Source organism: Cyprinodon tularosa, unplaced genomic scaffold (assembly GCF_016077235.1).
Source record: "Cyprinodon tularosa strain WSP-4 unplaced genomic scaffold, ASM1607723v1 ctg49, whole genome shotgun sequence".
In the NCBI taxonomy this organism is placed as follows: Eukaryota; Metazoa; Chordata; class Actinopteri; order Cyprinodontiformes; family Cyprinodontidae; genus Cyprinodon; species Cyprinodon tularosa.
In genome coordinates this window covers 253358-273222 of record NW_024039218.1, presented here as the reverse complement: position 1 = coordinate 273222, position 19865 = coordinate 253358, and the positions used below count along the sequence as shown (strand labels likewise).

The 19865-nt window shown below is 37.1% G+C and overlaps 1 protein-coding gene across 4 annotated transcripts; it reads left to right on the top strand.

The window, feature by feature from the left end:
* Positions 1 to 5579: 5579 nt before the first annotated feature.
* phf11 (PHD finger protein 11) lies at positions 5580 to 19408 on the top strand. 4 transcript variants are annotated; one of them, XM_038302357.1, is made up of 19 exons: positions 5580 to 5821; positions 7296 to 7400; positions 7491 to 7624; positions 7700 to 7728; positions 7831 to 7904; positions 8093 to 8163; positions 8236 to 8285; positions 8376 to 8446; positions 8548 to 8567; positions 12189 to 12262; positions 12337 to 12398; positions 12480 to 12502; positions 12614 to 12648; positions 12746 to 12810; positions 13632 to 13706; positions 13789 to 13933; positions 14056 to 14514; positions 15267 to 15338; positions 19043 to 19408. In XM_038302357.1, the coding sequence occupies exons 1-19, from the start codon at positions 5711 to 5713 to the stop codon at positions 19117 to 19119; spliced, it is 1752 nt and encodes a 583-aa protein (XP_038158285.1). In that variant the 5' UTR covers positions 5580 to 5710; the 3' UTR covers positions 19120 to 19408. The 4 variants fall into 4 exon arrangements, with proteins under 4 accessions (XP_038158285.1, XP_038158284.1, XP_038158287.1 ...); XM_038302356.1 differs by having other exon boundaries at positions 8090 to 8163; XM_038302359.1 differs by lacking the exon at positions 8093 to 8163 and having other exon boundaries at positions 5581 to 5821; positions 8273 to 8285.
* Positions 19409 to 19865: the final 457 nt, after the last annotated feature.

The following is a 19865-nucleotide window of genomic DNA, read 5'->3' as shown; positions in this document are numbered from 1 at the left end:
TGGGCACAGTTCAGCATCATCATGTCTTTGTTCAGCAACAACAGCGGCCTGATGCGGTAATCAAGAAGATCCCTTCAAATACATCTTCCCATGATCTCTGAGCTTAAAAGACCCTTCCCCCAAGATCGCCATCAAGTCAGAAGGAAGGAGAACTGCCAGAGAAAAAATAATACAAAGTAATTAAAAAGCAAAACTTATATTTGCCACATTTTGTTACTTTCACTATCATAAATAAAATTTATCTTGTGATGCCTCCTCCCGTGTGGCGCTAGATTTGTTGTTGTTATAGCACAAACGGCCAACTGCCCCAAATCCTGAACTGCAAAAAGAATAGATAGAAATTTGTTAAAATAGTCCACGATCGGATGTGCCAGAATTAAGAAAATAATGACACTTACTGTTCAAAATCAATAAACGTCAATACCTCGATGACATTCACTCTGCTTGTGCCAAATATCAACTACAAATTCTAAAATCACAACCTCACAAACTCATTAAAGAATTAGAACAAACTCTAGAATGTCCAAGTACTGATACTTATAAAAGTTGTGATGGAATTGCCCTTGGTCAAATAATTATGAATTGCATATTGTTCTACTAAATACCAAACATCCTTATCATTGTCCCACGCTTCAAGACAAAGTCCTATTTTAAAATTTCAGAAATTATTTACATTTTATTTGAATTTCATAGCAGTTTTAACCGAAATTTTCCTCAAAATTAACAATTTACACCCAACTGTATATAATCAAAGTCAGCAGTGATTCAGAAATCTATCAACAATTTTAAATGTAAATAGACATGGCATAGATGTTATTTGAAACCGTTCAATTTGAGATGATCAAATCTAATTTAGTAGAAGCTTCTATATCACATACACCATATTGTAGTAAAGCAGGAAGGCCATATGACTCTACATTAAAGAAATCCATAATTCACTATTGTTGAATCGAAAAAATCAAAATTATTGATTAACTAATTTACCATTAACCATATCCAAAAATTTACCAGGAATTAGGGTCTACTTCTGCTTCTCCCCCTGTTGATATAATAAAATTCTCATTTTGAAAACAATTTGGAATCTATGTCACTTTTATATAATAATTTGCTGAAAAACCAAAATATCATAAGATGTTCCACCATTTCTCCAAATCTTCCATCTAGTATTCAAACTAGACTGAGATTATGTAAATTTCAAAGTTCCATCTGTAATGTCTTATCTTTATAACATCCCCCTGTGTTTTCTTATTTCCAAAAGAAAAACAATTTAGAGGTGGAAAAACAAAAATGGAAGAACTTACCCCCATTATGCTAAAATTTCAACATGTCCAATCAGTCACCCATATGAAATATAAACCAAGTTTATTTAGTTAGAATTTAGGTTAGTTTGTTAGTGTTGTTAGTCAAAGTGGATAACACAATTTCCTAATAACTACATCTATCTGCTTTAAGCCAAGGCTGAATTCTCGTTTCATATTAATTTCACTGCACAAGCAGATGATTCAGCTTCAACCAGATTGTGACACCAAAATATGAAATCGTCATTACCTTAAAATTGTCCCTTAAAGCAGTAATAAAAACATATTTATGAAACAAAACCTTCAGTGTACCTAAATAGTTTAAAATAAGAAAAATATCACACAGCTACACACTAAACTGAGGTCATATTTACATAGAGCATCCTAAAACCCATCAAAGGCCATCTGCCTCCACATTCACTCTCATTCACACTCAAGCAGACTCATCAACACATTGTAAGAAAGATGCAGGATGTTACCCCAGATTTCAAACCAAAATTCATCCTGTAAAAGTCTTAAACACAAATATTATAACACCATGGTTGAAAAAAAATAATAAAAAGACATTATTATCCAATAGTTCTAATATTGTTCAGTTTTGAGTGAACCTTTTTAAAAACTCCAAATTATACACACAACCGTATTTCATGATAGCCCACTGTTATTAAATGGCTACCTAGACCCCCTGTAGGAAAACCCAAAAACCGTTCATGTGGTCATGTAATATGCGAAATGGGCTGCACACGAAGATCGTCCTACAAGAAACAAAGTCATTCATTAGTGTTTCAACATGTCCCACATTAACAGTGTAGAAAACACTGTTACGCAGAAAAACATCCATATGTTCTCATTTTTGTTCTCTTACAATCAGTGAGGGTGTTCCATCCTGTCAGGAAACCTAGAAATTTAAGTGATTGTCAATGTTACAGTATTATAAAAAACAATTGGATCATTCCAGTGCTCTAGCCTGGAACTGATGCAACACATTTCACCCGCTGAGAAAGTAAAAACATCTGTAAATCTGTTATTTTGTACTCTTCTTCTCAACACAAAACACAGTCCTAAAGCAATTCACATCAAAATCCAAGAATCCTGAAAGCGTGAGCTGGAAATAGCACAGAACTGAAGCACTCCCAAAATGCAAATAAGGGGGGTCAATCAGTCCCCCTGCTGTGAAACAAAACTTGCATCCAAAACGGAGACACCTCTGTCCCACAGAAGCACATTTTAACAGAAAGTTAGTAATACAACATCCAGCAAAAATATTTAACAATATTTCAGAACACAATCTTGAAACACAAATCACTTCCGCACAATCTCAGCACAATTCAGACACAGACAGACGAATAGACAGCAGCGCGTGGTGGGACATAGGCTACAGTATAACGGGGGAAGACAGACACACAGCCACAAACACAAAGAAACATACAAAACACAGAAACACAGACAACGTTGTAGTTCAGTCAAGAAAAGACAGAAAAAAATAGAAAGAAAACGTCAGGTGCCGGCTAAAAGAATGTATGACGCATCTTTTAATTGTCCAATTTCAATTTTACAAATCCCTTTTATTCTCATTTCAACTTCTCAGTCCTACACTTCAGAGCTGGGTCAAGCTCGAGGCGAAAATAAGCCTCAATTTAGTTTATTCGATCACTCAATCCGCCCAGTGACAAAAGGTTTTTTCTTTTTCAGCTGGGGAGAGCGATTGAACCCGTATTAAATCAAATAATTTATTTTAGTCCTTTATACTATAAGCAACCCGCTTAAGGGTGCCAAAGAAAGGTGATCCAACCTGCTATTAGTCCTTTATTTCCCACGAGTGATACAACTCGGTCCAATTAACCTGCTATTAGTCCTTTTCCATGAGTGATACAACTCGATCCAATTAACCCAAATAATTATAAGTCCACTGGAGATGAGTCGAAATCTCCGGCTGATACAAGCCAAAACTAACCAATACACAAATTTCCAAAATACTTTTTCTAGGGGCCCAGGCATTGCTCCTCAGGGTAAAAAGAATAAATTAATCTTTATTAATTAATCAATTAATTAATTAATCAATCAATAAAACCTTCTTTTAAAAAACCCAGCTTAAGTCAGAGTTAACGTAAAGGCTCTGTTTGAACTAGCCACAGTTCCCTGTAATGTGTATTTATTCAAATCCTTAAACAACCGACTCATTTAGGAGGGATCCTATCTACCTCTGCAGCTTCTGAATTCTGTGAGGCCGCACACAGCAAATCAGCCCCGGTCCGACCACACGGCGCTTCAGACAACTGAAAAATAATCAAATACTGTCTTACCACACCGAAGCGTCGGGCCGAAACGGATCAATCAGGACCAAACAGCCGCGCGCCGAGATTCCAGAACCGGCACGAGCCCCCAATTGTAAAGGAAGAAAATATTCTAACATAGTTAACTTTGGAAAAAGGTTGGCTTCTGATTCTTCCCTTCCCCAGGTCCACTCGGCAAGCTGCGTTTGGTAATAAAACCAACATTGCGTGTTGACGTCACAGAATTACAGAGTTTAATCCAATATAAGACAATGCATACACTTTAGAAATAAGACAATGCACAAACCTACACCAGAAACTGCAGAACAACAGAGACATACATTCCATTACCTGACATAGGAGGAAAGAAAGCAAAGACGAACAAGACATCTTTGGAGAGTTTGCAAGAGCAAAATCTGATCTTTTTCTTCTATTTAGAAAGCTTTATCCTCTTGTATCTAATCCATTCAAAAAGGGGCTGGCCCTCGGTCCTCCAACCAAAAGCCATCTCTGACACTGCTAGGGCTTCCCCTTATTTACTGCAAACATCTGGGGTCATTTGCTTCTTTGTTTTAACAAGAAAAGGCGGAAAGCTTGTCCTGGCATCTAGCATTCCCAGGGTCATAAAACACAAGATAAGCTCCCACAGACAGCTTGTGGAATGCGGGGGCCTCACCATCCCTGGTTGTTTATTCTGGAAGACTTTTGACCTTCTGTAAACCAAGCAGAAATCTCTCCTGCAGGCTTAAATAATGTTCGCCCCCAGGAGATACTCATTTTATGGTATGGTGCTCTAAATACTTACCCATTAGTAGTTTTAAATCATTAACACAGCCTTGTTCAAAATTAAGAAATATGTTCAAGTGAGAGTGTTTACACATGCCATAAGATTAACTGTAATAAAGTCTAAAAATAATCATTTTTCTTTAACAATATATATATATTTATATATATATATATATATATATATATATATATATATATATATATATATATATATATATATATATATATATATATATATATATATATATATAATATATATTTTTAAATCTTCTTTTTCTTTTGTCAATTTTTTTTTTATTTGTTCTTCCTAGTTATGGTCATACAATTTTTTGCTGCTAAATCAAGGAAAATTTGAGAACATGAAATGTGCCAAATAGAACTAACTCCGCAATGTGACAAACAACAGCAATAACTTGTGCAATGTATAATGTGCAATTACTATTTGATACCCTGTGCTGTTTCTCTATATTTGACACCCAGTGCAATAAATACACACACATATATATATATATATGTATATATATAAAACACCCTGTGTAATAACCCTGTGTAATGATCCTACTGTTAAAAAAAAAATACACAAATAAAAATCTCTCACATAGTGATGCACTGTATATAAGATAAGATTAACTTTATAGTCCCAAAGGAAATTTGACTATAACTATATGTCACACTGCAATAAAATTCCATTATAAGACAATACATAAATACCTAAGGAAGCATGTTACATTACATTAACAATAACAAAAATGTATAAAAATCCTTCTTTAAAAAAAATCTGTTATGTGAGATAATGAATACCAAAAAAAGCATGTCAGTTTAGTTTAAATTTTGAATTTTGAATACCATTGCCTATTACACAATTTACTGCTTGATACTGTTTAATGCCTTAATGGAAAGTGGAACATTTATCATGCACCTTTTACTTCATTTGGCACATTCGTCTTCTTTGATTATGTGAGCTGATGTAACCATTAAATTTCTCCACTGTGAGATCAATAATCAATCAATTACTGTCATAATTAGATCAATTTTCTGTCTTCTTTCTATATCGGTATTCTTTCTATTAAAGTAAAAGTCAATATGCTGATGCCTTAATAAAAGTTTAGCACCAGAATTGTTTTATTTACATGATTAAATTAAAAATGCCATTCTAATTCACACTCCATGCCAGGAGGCGGCGATAAAGCAGCAAAGAGTTATTCTCTAGCCGCCAAAAAAATATAAACCGAAGAAGGTGAAAAAGAAAAGTGAAGGAAATCGAAACTGTAGGTAGGAGGGGTTTAGGAATGACTCCAGGAAAGAAACCTGCAGGCGAAAGTCGATGTGAACTGACGGTTTATTTTCAGAGAAATGAGCCGAGGCTGCGCAGTGACCTGCGTCCTCTGCGGTCGCTCCCAGGAATGTCCAAAAACCGGAACCTTATCGACCAAAGACCAGATCACGGCGCATGAGAACTGCCTGGTAAGAGCATTCATTTCAGTCATTTGCTGACCAGCTGAGTGAGCCAACCATCGGTTCGCAGGAAGTATGAAAAGTTTTTTAAAAATGGCGCTAAGTCATGCATGAAGATCTTCGCAATATGACTGATGTGAACTTTGATTTAATTAGAATGAAAATTGAAACAAAACTTACTGAATTGAAGAGATTGAAATGCGCAATTCTTCAAGAAGTCAAAGTGCAGTTTGTTGATTTTATCTTTGAGAAAAACAGACTTTCAGACTAATGCAGGCGGATGAAATTTAAAATAGGATAACCCACATTTAATTCGGTAAGCAAAATAGTTTCTATATCTTTATTTGCTTTAAACTGAAACTACCGTATAATAGTTGAAATGTATGGAGGACCTGGAGCCAACCGGGGGAACGCGGTCCCCTAGTGGTCCTTGAGAGTATTGTAGGGGTATATGAAAATATTTTCTTAGGTAGTAAAAGTAAATATGGCAGAGATCTGTTCTGCTTTGTTGAGATCCAACTGAAAAATTAAACAAGCTTTAATGAACCAAAAAGTAAGTTTTTCTTTGAGTTCACCTTCAGCTCTGACATCCAAACCAAGCAGCGGAACATCCTGGATGTAGAGAACAGCCTGGTGCTGAGCTATCAGAGCTCATCAAAACAAGCCTGGATGTCTGGATTAAAACAAAGTAAAACCGATTAAGTCAGTCTATTGTTTATGTTCTGCATTACTTTACCAATTTATCAAGTTTATATGTATATAAAAGGGAGTTACTCAAAGGAGCTCCAGTTTTATAATTACAGGTTTATGACTGTATTTTGTACTAGTGGCTTTTTGTATGGAGGACCAATCCTGCCATAATTAAAAATAAATGCAGATATAAATAAATGCTCCAAAAATAAATAAGCATACAATTAATTGCCCCTCTAAAAAATACAATAAAAAATATATGTAGGATGAAATTAAATTATACAGTGAGACATATATGTATATCTTTTAATTAGCTTCTTTATTTATTCACCTTTGTAATAATTTATTTATTGTCCGTTATATGCTTCAACTTTATTTATTTATTAAATATTTCTTTAAGTATTTATTTATGTGCATGTTATAATATTTTTGTCTGGTTTATTCTTCCTTTGTATTATTTTTTGTTACCGTTTCCCAAGAGCTGTTTCCCAAATCAAAAGCTAACTTAAGCTTAGTAACACCTCTTCATACAGTCAACACTTTTTACTTAAATACAATCCTTAAAACTGTCCTAAAACATAAGAGGCAGAAAGAATTGTATTTATCCTAATGTTCTGCATTTCTAAGGCTGGCTTTATCACATTGCATTGCAGAATAAAATACATTTATTAAAATTTTAAAAATCTCAAGGAGTATACTGTAATAAGCAATAATAAGCTATTTTTTTTCTAACATTAAAATTATATTTATATTGTTGTTGTTTTTAAACCTATTTTCCTTTGTTAATTTCCAGCTCTTTGCTTCGGGCATTTTTTGCACCAGCACGCCACAGTTTGACGACCTGTTTGGCTTCTCTGTCACAGACGTGCAGAAGGAGGTGAAACGAGGACGCAAACTGGTAAAGGGAGATAAGTCTATTTAGTTCAGAACAGATTCCTCCTGATTGCTGGACTCACTTTAGTTCTTTGGTCTGCTTTTTCTGTTTTAGACCTGTAGCGGCTGCAAAAAAAAGGGGGCCACAGCAGGGTGCGAGGTAGGACGCTGCAAGAGGACTTTCCATTACCCGTGTGCTGTCGAAGGGGGAGCCAAGACGTTTGAGAATAATGACGATGGGAAATATGGGTCAGTTCTGATCTAATGCATCGACATTCTGGAGTATAATCTGTTTTTATTGACTTTCTTTCTGTTGTGCAACAGACTGTACTGCGTACGCCACAGTAATACAGGTAAGGAGTCAAAGCTGCATGTTTTATTATTATTTTTGTTTTGTTTGTTTTTTTTGTTTTGTTTTTTTATAAATAATTTGTCAATTTTGATTTTCTTCCTAGAAAATGGCAGTTCGGAAAATAAACGCAAAAAGTCCCCATCCTTCAAGAACCCCGGCGAAGTTGCATCGCTCAAAGTTTGTTTTCAATTTTATTAGCAGTTCATATTTATATATTAGGTTGAAATAATGTGCCTTTGCCCTTAAAAACAGTTTAAATGGTGATTTCCTTTCAGTTGAAAATGAATCTAAATCCTTTTGAGGGTTTTGGTCTTTAGCACAGCTTTTATACCAAATAATGATTTCCATATTTTGTTCATTATGAGTCGTATTGCCTTACCTGTGAGAAGAAAGAAGGAAATATCAGCTTGGATGGTTTACGTAACACCATCGTTATGTGAGTATTTAACTAAGATCAGCTGTTTTGTTTCATATGGCAAGTGACTGATAAGATGTTTGTGTTTTTAAGATCGTACTGTGACAAACATGCTTCTTCGACTCAACAGAGGAGAGCCAACAGTAGGATCTCTTTAAGATTTTCATATCCTCTTGTTTTTCCATTTTTTAATTTCAATATATTTCTGTTAAATCTTCTTAAATGTTTTGCAGATCCTTCAGCTTCTAGAACCTCATCTTCTTGCAGCAGTGACTCATCCAGTGCACCGCTTACTTCTACCAAGGTATTAAATCATTAAACTGCTTTTGAGACCATTTATCCCTTGACCCTCTTGTATTTCTTATTGACCGGATGTTTGATTGTGTTTCGTTCTTGTTTTTCCAGAGACAGCTAAGTTTCAATGAGTAAGTTACCATGTTCATCAAAGCTTTTCTGAAACCAACCTTTTCATTAATGTTTTCTTCTTTATGCTATATCTTATAACTGTTAAATCAGATTTGAATTTTAAAAAAAGGTGAAAATTCTACCATCAAATAATGTCAAATGTTGTTTTTCTTGTTAGTATTTAAAATTTTTCTTAAAAAATTATACCAGAAATGCCTCTGACAGATACAGGTGCTGGTCATAAAATTAGAATATCATGAAAAAGTAGATTGATTTCAGTAATTCCATTTAAAAAGTGAAACTTGTATATTATATTCATACATTACATACAAACTCATATATTTCAGATGTTTATTTTGTTTAATTTTGATGATTACAAATGACAACAAATGAAAATCTCAAATTCATCATATCAGAAAATTAGAATATTGTGAAAAGGTTCAAAATTGATGGCCCCTGGTGCCACACTCTAATCAGCTAATTAACTCAAACCACCTGCAAAAGCCTTTAAATGGTCTTTCAGTCTAGTTCTATAGGCTACACAATCATGGGGAAGACTGCTGACTTGACAGTTGTCCAAAAGACGACCATCGACACCTTGCACAAGGAGGGCAAGACACAAAAGGTCATCGCTAAAGAGGCTGGCTGTTCACAGAGCTCAGTGTCCAAGCACATTAATAGAGAGGCGAAGGGAAGGAAAAGATGTGGTCGAAAAAAGTGTACAAGCAAGAGAGATAACCGCACCCTGGAGAGGATTGTGAAACAAAACCCATTCAAAAATGTGGGGGAGATTCACAAAGAGTGGACTGCAGCTGGAGTGAGTGCTTCAAGAACCACCACACACAGACGTATGAAAGACATGGGTTTCTGCTGTCGCATTCCTTGTGTCAAGCCACTCTTGAACCACAGACAGCGTCAGAAGCGTCTTGCCTGGGCTAAAGAGAAACAGGACTGGACTGCTGGTGAGTGGTCCAAAGTCATGTTCTCTGATGAAAGTAAATTTAGCATTTCCTTTGGAAATCAAGGTCCCAGAGTCTGGAGGAAAAGAAGAGAGGCACTTCATCCACGTTGCTTGAAGTCCAGTGTAAAGTTTCCACAGTCAGTGATGGTTTGGGGTGCCATGTCATCTGCTGGTGTTGGTCCATTGTGTTTTCTGAGGTCCAGGGTCAACGCAGCCACATACCAGGAAGTTTTAGAGCACTTCATGCTTCCTGCAGCTGACCAACTTTTTGGAGATGCAGATTTCATTTTCCAACAGGACTTGGCACCTGCACACAGTGCCAAAGCTACCAGTACCTGGTTGAAGGACCATGGTATCCCTGTTCTTAATTGGCCAGCAAACTCTCCTGACCTTAACCCCATAGAAAATCTATGGGGTATTGTGAAGAAGAAGATGCAATACACCAGACCCAACAATTCAGAAGAGCTAAAAGCCACTATTAGAGCAACCTGGGCTATCATAACACCTGAGCAGTGCCACAGACTGATCGACTCCATGCCACGCCGCATTGCTGCAGTAATACAGGCCAAAGGAGGCCCAACTAAATACTGAGTGCTGTACATGCTCATACTTTTCATGTTCATACTTTTCAGTTGGCCAACATTTCTATAAATCCTTTGTTTTTATTGGTCTTCAGTAATATTCTAATTTTCTGATATGATGAATTTGAGATTTTCATTTGTTGTCATTTGTAATCATCTAAATTAAACAAAATAAACATCTGAAATATATGAGTTTGTATGTAATGTATGAATATAATATACAAGTTTCACTTTTTAAATGGAATTACTGAAATCAATCTACTTTTTCATGATATTCTAATTTTATGACCAGCACCTGTAATAGAATAGAAACTTCCTTTATTGTCCCTTAATGGGGAAATTCTGGTGTTTACAGTAAAACGATTATAGAAAAAAACAATCACACAAATGTGGACCTTAGAAATAAGAACAACATGATAGTGAAGAGTTAAAAAATAATCAGCAGCCCTGAGAAACCAGCTTCATCTCAGCCATAAGTGCAAGTAGAATCTAATAATAATCTAAGGCTGATTCTAGAAAACTACAGTGGAATCTGCTTATAGTGTTCAAAAGGCTTGGGACAGAATAATTTCTATACAAATGCTGTTTAAATAATTTGTTTACAGTAATCAAGAAATCCGCTTATTGTCTTCATTTTTGGTCATTTTATGGATGTAAACGTGCAAAAATAATAAGTGGATCGAAAGTGGTGACAGCACTCAGGTGTCAGAGCCTGTGACGGATGAGGGCATCATCATGGAGGTACAAGAGCTATTTGGTGTGGGTACCAGTGCTGCGCGCACCAAGGAGGATGAGGATGTGGAGACTGTTGTCTCTTCCAGAGCTTAGATGAGGAATGCAGTTTGCATTTTAAAGACTGGTCTCCTGCATGTTGGTTTCAAAAACTTTGACCTTTTATATCGTTTTGAAAAAGAAGTGAACTTGGTGTTGGACAACACTCTGATCCAAGGAACCATGGATAAATATGTGAAGTGATTTCTTAATGCGGCGCAGCAGATCCGCAACACAAAACAGACGTCGGCTAGCTTTAATTTTCTGTAGCCTATGCAGTTATCTTCTATGTTGTTGTTCTATTACCGTTTGTGTCAAAGTTCGGACTTGTTAAAAAAAAAAATGCACCAGCGGTAGCAGGCTACCAGAGTTATATCTGTGCACAGCACAGTATACTGTCATTAAACTTTTATGGTAATGTAATAAAATTCAGTAAATGCAGAAGCTACCCATTTCATTTTATTTTTCTCATTGAGAAATTTAGATGATATTCTGCATAAAAAATAAGTGAAATAATGGTAAATTTGTATAGAGTAATCAACCGCTTATTGTGCTCAAATTGGCTCTGGACCAATGTGATCACTATAAGCGAATTCCACTGTATTTTGAAAATCTAAATCAAAACAGGTGAAACAAAACATTTCCACTTGGGGTGTTCTGGATAGATCATACTGATAAAGTTTTTTCTTTTATCTTGAATTACAAAGTTTTGTTAATATGTTTTTTCACAATTTTGCTATAATTGCTGCTCAAAGCGGTTTGTTCTGTCAGCTAAAGGGATGTTTTAGAGTCCAGTTCCAGTAAACCATTAATTGATTACTAAATTAGTTGACTATTATTTTAATAATCGATTTATCACGATTAATTTCATTAATTGTTTCAGTCTTAGCTAATTCCTGGATGATATAATTGCTTTCCTTCCTCTTTAATTGCTTTCCTCATAATTTCATTGAAGTTCTGGACATACGTCTTTCTTTTTGGCTCTTTAGTTGTATGGTTGAGGTGAATGGTCTACACATCATTTTAAAAGAATTGTTTTAACAAAATCAGCGGTTTTGATGAGAGTGGATCATTGATCAGGTGTGTTGAAGTTTCAGCCACATGACTGAAAATGTTCAGGAACCATCAGAGTGAACTAGAAAACCCCCAAAACACTGACAGAGTTTTACAACAACCTGGAGCAAGAAAAAGAGTGAAAATATTTTTTGACCTTTAAGTTTCTGAAATGACCGCAAACTTTAGCGCTAATACGAATTATGAACTAAAGTCAAAGCAAAGCTCCTGTTGGAAAGCTACAGATGTTGATTCCTTTGACCTTCTCCTTACAGGGAAGAAGAGAAAAGCCCATCGAGTAGAAGATCATTTAAAAGGAAAAGGATATTATCCGATTCTTCAAACACAGGTTCAGACTGTTACATTGATTCAAACTAATGCTGCTTTGTTGGTTTAATTCATGCGCTCTCCCTTTTTCTACAGACGAGGAAGGACTTATGCCTCCATTAGAGTCAGATTTGGAGGATAGTGTGCAGGAGCAAGAAGTAGGTCTGAGCTTTTATTGTTTGATGTATTTACTGGAGGCTGAAGATGTTAAATGCTGTGATATATTTGGTCTTTTTCAGTCAGCTCAGTCCCTTCTTATCAGGTAACAACTGCTATATTTTTTATTTTCATTGGAAATGGTGATCAAAAAAAAAAAAAAAAAAAGGCTTCTTTTATTTCAAACATCAATTGTCTTAATGCTCTCCTCTTGCAGCAAGTTCTCTAAAAACCCTCCAGGTTCCTCAGCAGGTAAACCTGCACAGCAGTTTTAGCAGAAAAATAAATCAAAATTAATGTTTCTTTCAACCTTGGGCTGTTTTTGTTTCTTTGTTGTTGTTTTTTTTAGGGATTCCGGCGGAGAATGTGAATGCAGATGTACACAACGAAGAGAATGAAACACTCGTACATTCTGTGAGTTCTCTTTGCTTCATTTCTTTTACCGATTTGATATTTGATTATTTTTATGGAGAACGCAAGCAGCTTGACGGCGTTGTGATGTCAGCCACTGGTTTAATTTTGGGGGGCACACAGGGGACATGTCCCCTGCACTTTTTCAAAAGACCGTTATGCTACAGTACGCAGACATTCATCGAGCACTAGGACCAAGCAGAAAACCACAGCTCAAGCTGAAGCCCGCGACCCTCAGTTTAGACCGCCAGCAAGCTCCTGATTGGCCGTCCGTCCTTTCTTTTGTGATTGGCTGTTACATCTGTCACTCCTGAGAAACTCATCCTACCAACGTCTGATGCACCACTGAAAAAACATGGCTCTGCAAAAAGCGACTGTAAATTAGGCATTTCTTTCATTTGGTCACATAAACTATAAGGGTTATGATATCAGATGTCTTAATTTAATCAAATCTTTGAATTGGTTTCATGTGGGCGTGTGTGTTTGGTTATCAGGGTGTCTGGAAAAAAAGAAAAAGAGACATAAGAGACTTCTTTAAAAGTCCAAGTGTGAGTTACGTTCAAAAAACTGTGTAACACCCTCCTTAAATAATCTAACTGGCTCCAAAAAGCAGCATATCCACCTCATAAAGTATATTTGTTTTATTAAAAGTGCTAATAAAACAAATGTGTTATTGGCACATATTATTGATATCATCAGTCTATGAATGTGATTTTATATATCCAAGCTCATAATAATTGTAAAAGTACGTGTTTTTATCTATATGGATTGATGCACCACAAATTGTCCAGGTTTTCATGTCATGCATTCATGTATTTTGTCAGGAGAGGGATAGCAGAGGTCCAAGAGAAAGTGGAGGAAACGTACAGAGAAGATCCACTAGAAAACACACTGAACTTGTATATAATAGTTAAAATTTAAAAATATATATTCTGAAATCAAAATTTTGTCCATGATGTCAGTCGTGTGGTTTCCTCCCAGGATGCGGAGTCTGAGAGTTTGCTGTCTGGGGTGGCAGTCGGCACCATGCTTCTCTTAAATCCTGCACCTGCAGCTGTAACCGAGCAGAGTCGCCACATTCAGATGGTAGAGACGGAGGTGCAGACGGTGAAGAGAGAAATAGAAGGTATGACCTGGGGCCTCCTCTTAAGAAGGAGATAGGAGAGGGGAGACCTGAAACCAAAAATTTTTAAATGTATAATGATCTTGGAATAACCTGGGAGCAAATTGCTCTGTCTCTGCTCTCAGAGTTCGTCTTTGAAGAGGATCCGGTCCACGGTTATGAAGAACCCGTCCTCAAACCCTCCGTCTCCGTCCCACAGCAGAGCTCCACCACTTCCCCACAGCACTCCAAGCCCAGCAGCTCTGTGCCGTTCTCCAGCTTTAAAGAAGTTCTGCCTGAATCCATCTGTGTTACTATCCCCCCTCCCCCTTCCCCCTCTCCTTCAGAAGAATGGCCCATCCCTCTAGCACCTCTACCTAGAGAGGTTGCCTTAGCACATCCACCAGAACCACCCTCCCCACACGCACCCCTACTCACAGAGCCTGCCGGAACGCCTCCATCAGACCCAAAGCCTGACATCGACTCTGCCAGCTTCTGGAGAAACTGCAACGCGGCCGGGTTTACGGAGGCCATCTTCACCGACTTTATTACGGAAATAAACAACATGTTCAGCAGGATCCAGGATGAGCGGGCCAGCCAGGAAGGTGAGGAAGATGACGCTCAGGGTGTTTTTTCTTACATTTAGTCAACAATTTCTATCAAATAGATGTAGTTTGACATTTACTAATATAAGGTGTTCGGAGTTTCTGTCAACATTGACGGCGTCTTTTTTCGCTGGTTTATGAATAAAATGATATACAGATGAAAAACACTTAAAAATCCGTCAAACAAGACAACATGGGCATTGTTTATTTATTTTTATGTCGGAATTAGCTGCAGAAGCAAAGCCACTTACTTGATCAATATTTATAAGTATATATAAATATAATAAGTATAAATCATCAAAAAAAAAAAACGTTGAATTAGGGCTACTGTTTATTTTGTAACTATAAAGAATAAACAGGATTGTAAAAGAAATAGTAAAAGCTTTCTTTATGAGAGCTGGTACTTTTTGGCCGACATTAGTGGTTTTTTCATGTGTGGGTATCACCTAAGACCACCTATAGTGCTCCACCTCTCTGCTACCAATTGTTAATGTTTAGTTTGGTCATAAATGTTTCTGTTATTTGTTTGAAAAGAAACTCTGCCAACGTTTATCGGAAATGTTGCCAAATTAACAGAGAAATGGTTCATGAGATACAAAAGCAACCATGATCAACTCACTATCTAGACCTAAATTCTCCATCAAAGCTGTGTGGTGAGCTTCAGAGAGCCTTGGAGTGTCTGGGTGTGCATAACTATGGATGGGTGGGTTATTTTTCATAAATAAAACAGCTGGACTTTGCTTTCTCCACAGATTATGACCGGGCACTTTCGATGATAATGGACTCAGGAAGACTTGCAGACCTTGTTACCAAGCAGGAGGAAGGTATTTTAACTCCCCGACTTCCTTTGAATGTTCAGAAAACTAATCCAAGAGCTACTTTTGAAGCTATAGCTCCAGTAAAACCAGCTTTAATATATACAAAAGAGTCATTATGTTAAAAAAAAAAAAGTCTGGTTTCCTACCAAGCATCAAAGGAAAATCCCTTAACAGAAAGCTACAACATGCAATAGGCTAAATCTGCTAAAGCAGCAGGTCATTTCCTGACCTAAAGAAACTGAAAAGTGGAAAATAAACCAAATCAATGGCATCAGTCTCTAAAACGATGGTGGAGACATTTCTAAGGCTCCAAGACTAGAGGGTAGCACACATGCAGGGAACATGGAGGCTAAGGTCATCATTCATGATTTAAAGCCTTAATTACTGCTGACCTAAAACAACGCCAGTACCGTGGACTGGGAACGCTATACTGCTTCTTTTAAATGCCTAAAATTAATTGTTTGGAGGGACCAGGTCAATGTCTGAAAAAGCTTGTGATTAATGCATAAATAAAGTTACCAACATAATATACAATCATGCAGGTTTTAACAAAATTGCTTTTTATTGCTTTTTGTATGCAGTCCTCGGTTTGCAGTGTTTTGTGGAGTTAAATACAAAATCATCAAAACCAGAATGATAAGAGTTCGCCCCTAAAAAGTTCTTACAGGTTGGATCTAACAATCTCTTTAATTAAGCTTCTTGGAGAAAAAAACGCTTCTTTGGCTTCTTCATGCGACATCTCACCATTAAAACTTTGCCTGCAGGCCTTCATCTCATCCTACTTTGTTTACAGAGAGCTTAGCTCATTTCAAATTTTAATTATTAACAAGAATGATAAAAAAAAAAAAAAAAAGAAAAGATTCCAGTGGTTTTCAACTTTTTTTTTTTTTGCCTTTGGGGCTTTTTATTCTAATTTATATAAATACATTCCATCAAACTACAGCCCTGCTATTCTGTTAACCTATTAACATCCACCTCATTTTGGGTAATCCTCACCTATTTTGCATACCCAAATGGAAAAGCAAATAAATTAGGAACTGTACGCCCAAATTACATGTGCAATACATTATTTGAAAGCTAACACCCTCTAGTTTCCTAATATATAAATTAAAATTGAGTGAGTAGAACACAGACCAACCTGCATCAGTTCAAACTAGGGCTGCAACTAACGATTATTTAAAAAATCGATGAATCGGCCGATTATTTTTTCGATTAATCGATGAATCGGACAAAAAAATATTTTTTATATTAACCTCTTTATTCCAAAAGAAACATTTTAGACAGAACAAACAAGCACACAAGTACAGGTTGCTCATTAACTGTCCTGGTGCAATATGAAAAATAAATGTTTGTGTTAAAACTACGCAAACTTACATGAGAAATGTAGCTGTACATCCACAAAATATAGGGTACTTTGTTTCATAAAGCGCAAAAATAGACATTTTTGTTTTTAAAAGCCCCTAAGGGGTTCAAACAATGGGAGAAACTAACGTTACGTTTCCCCACTTTAAAACGAAACAAACATGGTTACTCATCCTGCTGATGAGCTCTCTTCACTGCCATTGAAGGCTCCAACGTGTTTTCTTTTCAGGTGCTGCATTATAACAGTGGTGCTTCCATGCCATGTTAATTTGTTTTTACAAAAGTTGCATGTTACGACTTTTTTTCGCTTTACAAAGCGCAGGCTGTCTGCGAATAGGGGTTTTTCAGGTGACGTCACACTCACGTGACTACTCAGCGCGTCCGCCATATTGGGTGGCAGCCTTAGGCAGTATTGACAGTGAAAAATGGTGAAAACGTGTGTAATTGTTGGTTGCACGGCCCGTGGAGGTGGAGATCAACGCTCTTTCTATCGCATACCAGCCGTAATTGTGAATCAAAGTGGGGAAAAAAACAGCTATCTGAACAACGCCGTCACCTATGGCTGACACGGATATCCAGGTCTGATTTGGACGGTGTTAAGCTGGAATACGCCAAAGTCTGCAGTGCTCACTTTGTCACAGGTAATTAACTGTCAAGCATTTAAAACATGTAAGAATATATTAATAATAGGGCTTGGGCGTCATGACGTATTACTTTCCGTGGCCGCAATGTTGACTGCCTCCGCCGCCGCTACTCAGACTACTGCCTATGACTACCGCGTACTGGACTCCCTCTCTCAGCCATGTTTTAATTTGATTAATTTCACCGTAACTTGACTTCAACCAGCGGGAAAAGGCTCAAATATGTGAAAAACCCGGAGGGTTTAGGGAGGTTTGGCAGTAAACGTTACTAACCAAACCTTTAAAACACATTGCAGCTAGTTAAAAGTACATTACATGCCTGAGTGGTTGTTAGCACTAACGGTTAGCACTGTTTGCTGGCTTTATGAGCTGCAGCTCCTGAACCCATTCATTCGTAAACTGCACATGAGACTCCAAGGACTTGTAGCTTTGGAACTGTTCGCGCACCGCCGGCCAGCCACCTAGCATAGCGAGCCCTGCGTCGGATTGTTTACATTTTTACCATCTTATTAAAACTCACCCGTCCACGTATGATGGCGATTTCCTTCATGTACATCACTTCGACATCTCGTACCCAACCAGATGTGAACTGGTTGTGAGTCTCTAGACCCTTGTACGCTCTCATTTCCTCAAGAGTGTGCAGAGGGTTTTCACTGAACACCGGGTAATGAACTATGTCACCGTGCTCTACATTTGGCCAATCATCTGGATTAGTGCTAAACAAGGCGCCGTGGAGGGCATAGGGGTCCATATGGTCAATCACGGAACATTTCCTCAGATATGTTCCATGATCTGGTGGCTCTAGCGTGCTGGCGTACTTATCCATTCGCGACATGATATATATGATATATGATAATATGCCACCCAAGATGGCGGACCGGAAGCTGGCCAGTGACGTCACTGAAAACCCTCTATTGAGACGCAGCTTGCGTTTGCAGCATCTGTCATTAGAACAGTTTACGTTACCTGCCTTTTGAAAACAGCCTTTGCTCACCTGCGGCGCTGGCTCACCTGCGAGCCAGCGCCGCAGCTCTTTTTTTTTTTTTTTTCCCGTTTCAATCAAGTGGCAGCGGTGGATGACGCATTAATCGCGCGACACAACTAATCGATGATGAAATTTGTTGCCAAGCCTTTTAAAAGTCGATTTTTATCGATTTTATCGATTCGTTGTTGCAGCCCTAGTTCAAACATGACTCAAAGTTGTCGTTTTTTTATTCTCAGAAATGATAGGTATTTTTTGAACAGCAGTAATAAAGATATTCTTGAGAAAAGGCAGGTTTTATTGTATTATGTTTGTTCTACATCATGTCAACCGCACATTCAGAAAATTTCAGGGGTTTGGAACTTTTGGTGTCAGCTTGGAGCTGCGCACAATGGCTCCCCCTGCTGGTAAAAATTTTACCGGTGGAATTTTTATGCATTCTGAATTATTACCTCAACTTTAAGGTCTGCGGTGGGTTTTAAGAGCTTAAGCATAGGGGAAAGAGAATATTCCCTCCTTTTCTGAGAATAATTTGATTTTATTCAGTTTTATTGTTAAATTTGTTAAGCTTGAGGTTTATAGGAACAAGGTATCCTTATCCTGCATATTTGTGCTCACAAAAAAATTAAGGTTTTGGTACACTTTTCTCTCAGTAAGACGATAAGTAAGTTTTTTTTTTTCCCTCACTTAAAAGGTTTTGAATTTTACCTGATAACTGATTTCAGAACTGGAAAGGAGACGATTGGAGCTGCAGAGGGCGTCAGCGGCTCTGAAGGACGTCGTCTCGGCTCTGCAGAAATGATTCCAGCTGCTGGTCTCCAGCTGTTATCAGTGGTCCTGTTTTAATGAAAAATTTGTTATGTTTTCACTTTGATGTATTTTAATGCTTTTGTATTTTTCTTCAATGTTAAAAGTGGTTCGATGTAGCAGGAGTGTTCACGTTAATCATTGTTCAAACATGCACCCACTGTGTTTACAAATGGTTTAATGACACTGTTTTTAGGAGAGCCAAGTCTGTTTACACTCGCACGTTCATGATGATTGTTCGATTATGAATAGTCTGTTTTTTTAAATTAAATTCTAAAGTAAAATTGGTGGGGGTTTTTTATTGCAACATTTTACAATTGGGTTTTATATCCAACATGTTCAACACAAACTAGTATAAGAGGCATTTTAAGAAAAATATTACTTTATTTGCACAAACACTTTTCTGTGAAGTCCTTCCTTTAGCTTTTTAAGTTCTAATATATATATTTTCTCATGCGTTACAGCAGCATGGGTCTTTACAGAAAAAAAATGCACTGTTTTAAAATTGAAAGACCATTTGTACCTTGTTTGATTAAAACGAAAGTAACATTAAAAATGTATGTTTTGTTCAGACGTATATTCGGCTCCTTTGAATCAATTAGAAACGTGCTCTGCTTCCCAAAACCTGTAGGTTTTGGTGGACAACCAAATCTGTCCACATTCAGGGCATCCGTTAAAAGCATTACTGATTTATAACTTGGTGTCAACAAATGCTAAAAACATCCTGCTTAAGAGATTTTC

Bases quoted from the DNA above. Each gene is read 5' to 3' on its own strand.
- phf11 (XM_038302356.1), top strand. From the start codon at position 5,711: ATGAGCCGAGGCTGCGCAGTGACCTGCGTCCTCTGCGGTCGCTCCCAG. The intron at 8,568-12,188 runs GTAAGTTACCAT...TTCTCCTTACAG, and splicing joins AGACAGCTAAGTTTCAATGA to GGAAGAAGAGAAAAGCCCAT. The intron at 15,339-19,042 runs GTATTTTAACTC...AACTGATTTCAG, and splicing joins TGTTACCAAGCAGGAGGAAG to AACTGGAAAGGAGACGATTG.